We start from the raw sequence: 7,283 nt of genomic DNA, 5'->3' as shown, positions 1-7,283 counted from the left end.
TCCCCTTCTTCCCCTTCTTCCCCTTCTTCCCCTTCTTCCCCTTCTTCCCCTTCCCCTTCCCCTCCAACAAGCTTTGCAAGGAAATGCCAAGGACCTAGAATAAACAAAGAGTTTTGAAAAACAAAACAAAACATGAAGTTGTGGGACTTGCAGTGCCTGATTTCAAGACTTTCTACATAGCTACAATAATTAAGACAGTGGTATTGGTATAAGGATAGACATGTAGATCAATGGAATAGAATAGAGTTCAGAAATAGACCCATGTATATATTCAGCTGATTTTTGATAGAGGTGCCAGTGTAATTTAGTGGGAAAAGGATATAGTCTTTCCAAGAAGTGGTGCTGTATATCTGGGTGGAAGAAAAATTTATATTGATCCTTATCTCAGACTTACGCAGTTAACCTTAAGTGGATGAGATACCTTAGCATAAAAATTAAGACTATTTTATAAAACATCTAGAAGAAAATGGAGGAAAATATTTGCCATGTTGGAGTAGGCAAATAGATTTTTTTAAGCTAGACACAGACCACAAAATGAAAATTGATAATTGGGACTTGTTGAATTTAAGATTTTTGCTCCTTAGGTGATGCTGTAATGAAGAGATAACCACAGACTGAGAGAAAATATTTCTTATATATTATCTATCTATATCTTTCTATCTATCTATATCTCTTTTGTTACTCAAAAAATATTAAAAAATTCTTGGAATACAAATAACCCAAAGTCTTATAATCCAAATAAAACATGGGCAAAAGTTTTCAGCACTTTGCAAAATGATACATGGATGGCAAGCACATGCAAAGATGCTGCCTACTATCATTATTCATTCAGGAAACACACATAAAAATCACTGAGTTACAATGACAACTTCCACTATATTGTTTGTCCTTGAAGACTTAAAATACTAAGTGTTGGTTAGGACATAGAGCAGCTGAACTCATGCATTGCTAGTCGGTGTGGAAAATAGTTTGACAGGTTGATTCCATTTATGTGAAATTTTAGAAAAGGGTGAATAATTTATAATGGAAGCTGATCAATGGTTGTATGGAATGGAGGTGGGGGCAAAGGAAAGGGAATTGCTTGCTGAGTCACAAAAAGGATCCTTTTGGGGTGATGGAAATGTTCTGTATCTTGATTTTGGCATTGCATGAGTGTATACATTTGTCAGAACTCCTTGAACTGTATATTTCAAATGGGTGTACTTCATTTAAAAATATATATACTCCAATGAAGTTGGTTTTAAAAATAAAATCACACAACAATAAACTGTTGTTTCCTACTTGTTGCACATGAGCCTAGAGTAGTAGGCCTTACTCTGGGAAGAAGTTAGATGAAATGGGTGTTTGTAGATAGGTTGTATTTGGGCAGTTCAGTTTCTGTGAGAAATATTATAAGGAAGAGCAAAGGTAACTGCTTTTTAAAGGTAGCTGAAAGGGACCTTTTGTGGTATGATATAGAACATAAAATTTATCATTGTAACCATGTAAGTGTATAGTTGAGTGGCATTAAGCATATTTACATTGTTGTACAACCATCACCACCATCTATTTCCAGAACTCCTTCACTTCCCAGATTGAAACTACACCCACTAAATAGTAATTCTTCCTCTTCCCATCCCCCAGCCCATGGCAGCCACCATTCTACTTTCTGTGTCTGTGATTTTGACTATTCTTGGTACTTTATGTAAGTGGAATTACACCATGTCTTTTTGTGATTTACTTCACCTAGCATGATGTCATAATGGTTCACTCATGTTATCGCATATATGACAGAATTGCCTTCCTTTTAAACACTGAATAACATTCCATTGTGTGCGTGTGTGTGTGTGTATGTGCGTGTGTGTGTATACACCACATGTTATCTATCTATTGATGGACATTTGGGTTGCTTTTACCTTTTAACTACTGTGAATGATACTGCTGTGAACATGAGGATATGAATATCTGTTCAAGTCCTTGTTTTTGATTCTTGTGGGTATATACCTTGAAGTGAAATTGATGGATCACATAGTAATTCTGTGTTTAATTTTTTGATAAACTGCCACTCATTTTCCACAGTGACTGCACCATTTTACGTTCTGTTAGTGATGCACAAAAGCTGCAGGTTGTCCACTTCCTTGCCAGCACATTTTATTTTATTTTATTTTATTTTATTTTATTTTATTTTATTTTATTTTATTTTTTATTATTTATTGATTGATTGATAATAGACATCCTAATAGGTGTGAAGTGGTATCTTGTGGTTTTCATTTGTGAAGGGAAATTTTAAGGTCATTTAATCCAAACCTGTGATTTTGCAGATGAAATTCAGTCAGTAGGTTAGCAGGAGCTACCTAAGGTGGATGATTTTACAATTTCTTTTGTGAATTTCAGTGGTTTGTGTTTGCATTTAGGCATTCAGGGTTTTGTGACTGTATCCTAAATAGTTAGGCGTATGAACAATTTTTTTCTTTGTGATTAGCTACAGCCATCATATTTTGTGTGGAAGAATAGATACTTTTAAAAATAGTTTTATTAAAATGTTTAATAAGTCTGAAGTTTGGACAGTGAACGTTTTCCCCAGATTAACACACAAGTGTACACCATGAAAACATCATGAAACACTGGAATTTGTCATTTCCATGAACATTAAACTATTGTTCAACAAGTGTTGGTATTTGTCTTCCTGCTTTAATTTTCAACTTCTATAACAACGGAATATAAAACTTTTTTCCTTCTTTATTTTGCAACTTGCTAGCTGAACCTACTCAAAAATCATTGTTTTCATTTTTAGTGCTTAATTTCTGTAGTGTCTACATTTTACATGGTTCTTGGCAAGTTTATATCAGGTCTGCTAGATTCATTAGCTGAAACCACAGTGACTACTTTGAAAAGATAGAGATGAATCCTCCAGTAATGGCTGGGTGATGAAATGAGTGCTAAATTGAGGTACCTTTATAGACTAGGACCTGGGAAGACCTGGTATCATACCCTGTACTCTTAAAATTGTTGGCACTGTTCAAATGCTCTTCTTCGTTTTCAAAAAATGTTTATTGAGTACTTACTATGTATTTGACATTGTACCTGGTGCAGTGGATATAGAAATGAGTTTCTACCGTTAAGGAACTCAGCCTGGAAAGGATACAGACCTATAAATAAGCTTATAAAGTAAAGTGCAATCAGTGGTCTAAATGTATAAAATGTGTGGAGATCTTACAGAGGGAGAGAGTGATGAATTTAGTAGGAGGATCAGAGGAAGGATTCCTTTAGATGGGATCTGAGCTGGGTTTTGAAGGTAGAATGTGAGTTTGTCAGTGGTACTGAGATCAGCATGTAGGGTAGGCAAAGCTCTGTGAAAGAACATGGTACGTATGCTTAAAAGACTATAAGCAGATAATTCATGTTGGACACAAAGAATGAGGATTGTTAGATGAGAGCTATATTTCCCCTCATTGTCAAATACTGCCTGAAAAAACAGCCTGAGAATGTTAATGAAGTAATAGAGGCAAAGATTAAACTTTAACGCTGGATTAATTATAAAATTATAAAACTGGGATGTGCATTGTATTTCTGTTTCTGAAATGCATATCTCCCTCCCTCCCTTTTACTTTCTCCCTCATTCCTTGCCCTCCTCCCGTGTGTGTGTGTGTGTGTGTGTGTGTATAAACAAGTTAACTGAGGGAGAAAGGAAGCAAGCCTTGGTTCTGGTCCCGGTTCTCATACCCTTGGTTGAACAAACCACTTCTCTTTTTGAGCTTTGGTTTCTTCATAATCTATACTTTCCAAATATCTTTTGAGGGAGTCCCAATTCTTGAGTGCCTGGAACACAGTAGGTGCTAAATATGTATGTTCAAATGAGTGGTCTTGAGAACTTGTATCTAAGAGAGGATAAATAATTTTTTTTTTTAAATTTTTTTTTCAACGTTTATTTTTATTTTTGGGACAGAGAGAGACAGAGCATGAACGGGGGAGGGGCAGAGAGAGAGGGAGACACAGAATGGGAAACAGGCTCCAGGCTCTGAGCCATCAGCCCAGAGCCCGACGCGGGGCTCGAACTCCCGGACCGCGAGATAGTGACCTGGCTGAAGTCGGACGCTTAACCGACTGCGCCACCCAGGCGCCCCGAGAGGATAAATAATTAAAAAGCTTTAACAGAATAAGCAATAAAAGATTTATGTACAGACCATTGCTCTCCAGGATGCATTTATTATATAAAATGTGTTCAAGCAGTTTGTCTTTATATAAATGGTTTCATTTACCATTTAGATTTGTGAGGTCCTAGAGTATGGAAACTGTAGTATCTTTATATATATAAAACTCTCCCCAGACTTGAATGTCATATGCTGTTGTAATTATCATATGTGTCCAAAGAATTAGTATATATTTAAAAAGTGTGTTCATTTGTTCTTTGGCTGTGGCAGAAGTTCTTGGACTTAACTACTTCAGATTGTGATTTTTTTTTTTCCTCTTTAATAATCTAGTTGTAAATGGACCTTTTTTCTCATGTAAACCTTATTTTTCTCAGTGCAAAGCTAGTATTTCTTCTCATGCTACTTTTCCACTATTGTATCTGCAAAATATTTGCTTCTGGAGCAGAAGATTGTAAAAATCCATTTTTAACCTTATAGAGTTGCTGTGATATACTGTTAATATTTCTTTCTTTACCTTTAGGGGTCCTACTGGGCAATAGACACCAATCCGAAGGAAGATGCACTGCCTACTCGGCCAAAGAAGAGAGCACGATCTGTAGAACGGGTAAAACGCTCTTTATCACAAATTGAATATGGCAGGGTTTATGTCAGCAGTACAGCTTTTTAAAGTTCATTTCCTATATAGCAACTACAACCTTAATGAAGGTAGTATTTTATTTGTATAGCATTTCTGTTTTTACAGAGCACTTTCAGACTCATTTTATTTGATCTTCATAACTCTTCGAGTGAGGTAGGCAGTTTAGGAATTAAGTAAAAGGTTTGTTTCGTAATTATGGCATAACTGTTCCCATAGACTTGAGTCTAGGTCTCTTGAATTGTAATTTGGTATTCTTTCCTCTGTATCTCCAACACCGAGAACTGGTTTTATGTAACAGAGCTGTTCCTTTTCACTGCAGAGAATCAGTGTGATTACATTGAATTTTCCTGATGGCTTTCAAAATGGTTTTTCCTGCTTCCAACCATGGAATAATTATTTTGTGTACAAAATCTGTGCCTCTGTGTTGTTTGTAAGATCATTCTTGGGAATTTATGGTTAGAATGAATTTGCAAGAACGAAAGAGAAAAGGAGCTCTAGTTGATATCCTAGGATACTTATTGTAACATACTTTTAGTCAGCACTTTGGCTGTCATCAGACATTAACTTTACCTTTCAGCTTTCCTCATTCTGTATTTCCATCTCAGCTAAAACACATACAGACCCCATTCTACCCTACTATTCTTTGACTCATTTCAGGTGTTAACTGCATTGTGAAACCTTTCCTCAATTCGTTGTGTTCTTGTAGAACTTTTACAAAGTTGTTTTATACAATTTCTCATACTTGGTAGAAATTATTTGTCTCTATATTTGTCTCCTTCCCTGGACTGTGATCCCTTAAGAGCAGAGAAAATATATTTGTATCTCCAGTGTTAGTATTTTTCACAGCTTATAATAAGTATCAGTAAGTGTTTTCAGAATAAATCAGGGCAAAGGGAATAAGATAAGATAAAGCAAACTGGGTAATTGTTTCGTCAGATAAATTTGTTTTATGCCCCTTCCTGGTAGAGAGATAAAACTTTTCAGTCTTAAAGATAAGGACCTTAATTAAGCTGAGGGTTTAAGTTGGGATCAGGCGAGCTCATGAAGTATAGGTGCAGTGGGATTTAGTGAGGCAGATTTATGGAGCCAGCAGAAGGAATTCGATACTCCAGTTACCAAGCTATATGGAATTAGAGGTGAACTCTTAGGCCCACTTTTTTGGTTTTGTACATACCAAAGTTTAAGAAATTAAAGTTTCATATTGGTGGGATGGTCTTCTGTTAACAGTTTTAAGATTGAGATGCTGATGGGGCGCCTGGGTGGCGCAGTCGGTTAAGCGTCCGACTTCAGCCAGGTCACGGTCTCACGGTCCGTGAGTTCGAGCCCCGCGTCAGGCTCTGGGCAGATGGCTCGGAGCCTGGAGCCTGTTTCCGATTCTGTGTCTCCCTTTCTCTCTGCCCCTCCCCTGTCCATGCTCTGTCTCTCTCTGTCCCAAAAATAAATAAAAACGTTGAAAAAAAAATTAAAAAAAAAAAAAAAAGATTGAGATGCTGATGAACTATGCATGTAATGATTTGAGAAGGAACCAACCTCAGTTCCTGCCCTCCCACTTCCGCCTTTTAGAAGAGACTTAGCACATGGACTTTAATTGTGTGAGAACGTGGAGCACAAAATTTTTAGCATCTCTTGCCAGAATGTGAAGGAAGGAGAGAGGTATCCACATTGTTAACCCAGAGCATCAGCAGGGATGCATATCTTGGAGGGTTGAGGAATTGTGGTCTTCTCAGCCATTTGTTCTTTTTCTGCAGTGCCTGGAACTTGAATTATTTTTGGAAATTTGAATTGATAGTTGGGTTGACAACTGTGCATTTCTTTTGGGTATCAGCTTTAAATTTTATTCTTGTTTCATAGTTCTTAGAGCAATCACTCTATTTCTGAGAGTCCTTTTTTTTTTTCTGAAGACCATATTGTCCAGTTTACAGTGGAAGTTTATAGAAATAAAGGATTCAGATTACAGAAGTATGTTTTACATACAAAGCATGTGTTCTTGAATTTTGGACATATTTTCTGTTGTTTATCTTTTTATTTTCATTTTAAGCTAAAATGTGTGTAAAAACTTCAACAACTTATCTTTGTAGTATAGTCCCATAAAATATCCAGTACCAGAGCCTTTTGGCTAGTACTGTTGATAATTATTTTGGCCTGAGCTGTGTATTGGTTGCTACCATAAGAGAGAAACTATATAGAAAATTCTAGCTGTAAGCAGAGTACATATAATCAGGGAGACAGATGTTGTTTAACAAATTCTCTAAACGATAATCTTTCAAAACAAAATTTATTGCTTTGACAAGCTGGTTATGTCTCTATTTTTCATTTAGAGGTTTTCTTGGGAGTAGAGGGATAGTAATATTTTTATTAGAACAGAGTTTGTATTTTAAATGACCGTTGGGTCTTATCTAAGGAAATGTGTAAGACAGTCAAATAGTGATGGTTCTGAATGTGATTTTCATGTATTTAAAGTTTTCTCAAAAACTAAACATGACCCATAAGTTGAAACTTTTAAAAGATTTTATTTA

At 36.1% G+C, this 7,283-nt stretch overlaps 1 protein-coding gene across 8 annotated transcripts in view; it reads left to right on the top strand.

Moving 5' to 3' along the window:
• Nucleotides 1–7,283, top strand: part of FOXJ3 (forkhead box J3) — a 153,630-nt gene that overhangs the window by 87,467 nt on the left and 58,880 nt on the right. For all 8 annotated transcript variants that reach the window (XM_040469838.1, XM_040469839.1, XM_040469840.1 and 5 more), the window contains one exon: nt 4,651–4,734. In XM_040469838.1, coding sequence (XP_040325772.1) covers nt 4,651–4,734 — 84 coding nt within the window. The remainder of the gene's footprint in view (nt 1–4,650; nt 4,735–7,283) is intronic.

The sequence above is a fragment of the Herpailurus yagouaroundi genome, unplaced genomic scaffold (genome assembly GCF_014898765.1).
Source record: "Herpailurus yagouaroundi ecotype Mexico unplaced genomic scaffold, PumYag 77, whole genome shotgun sequence".
Taxonomy (NCBI): Eukaryota; Metazoa; Chordata; class Mammalia; order Carnivora; family Felidae; genus Herpailurus; species Herpailurus yagouaroundi.
This window is presented reverse-complemented; position numbering and strand designations above follow the sequence as displayed.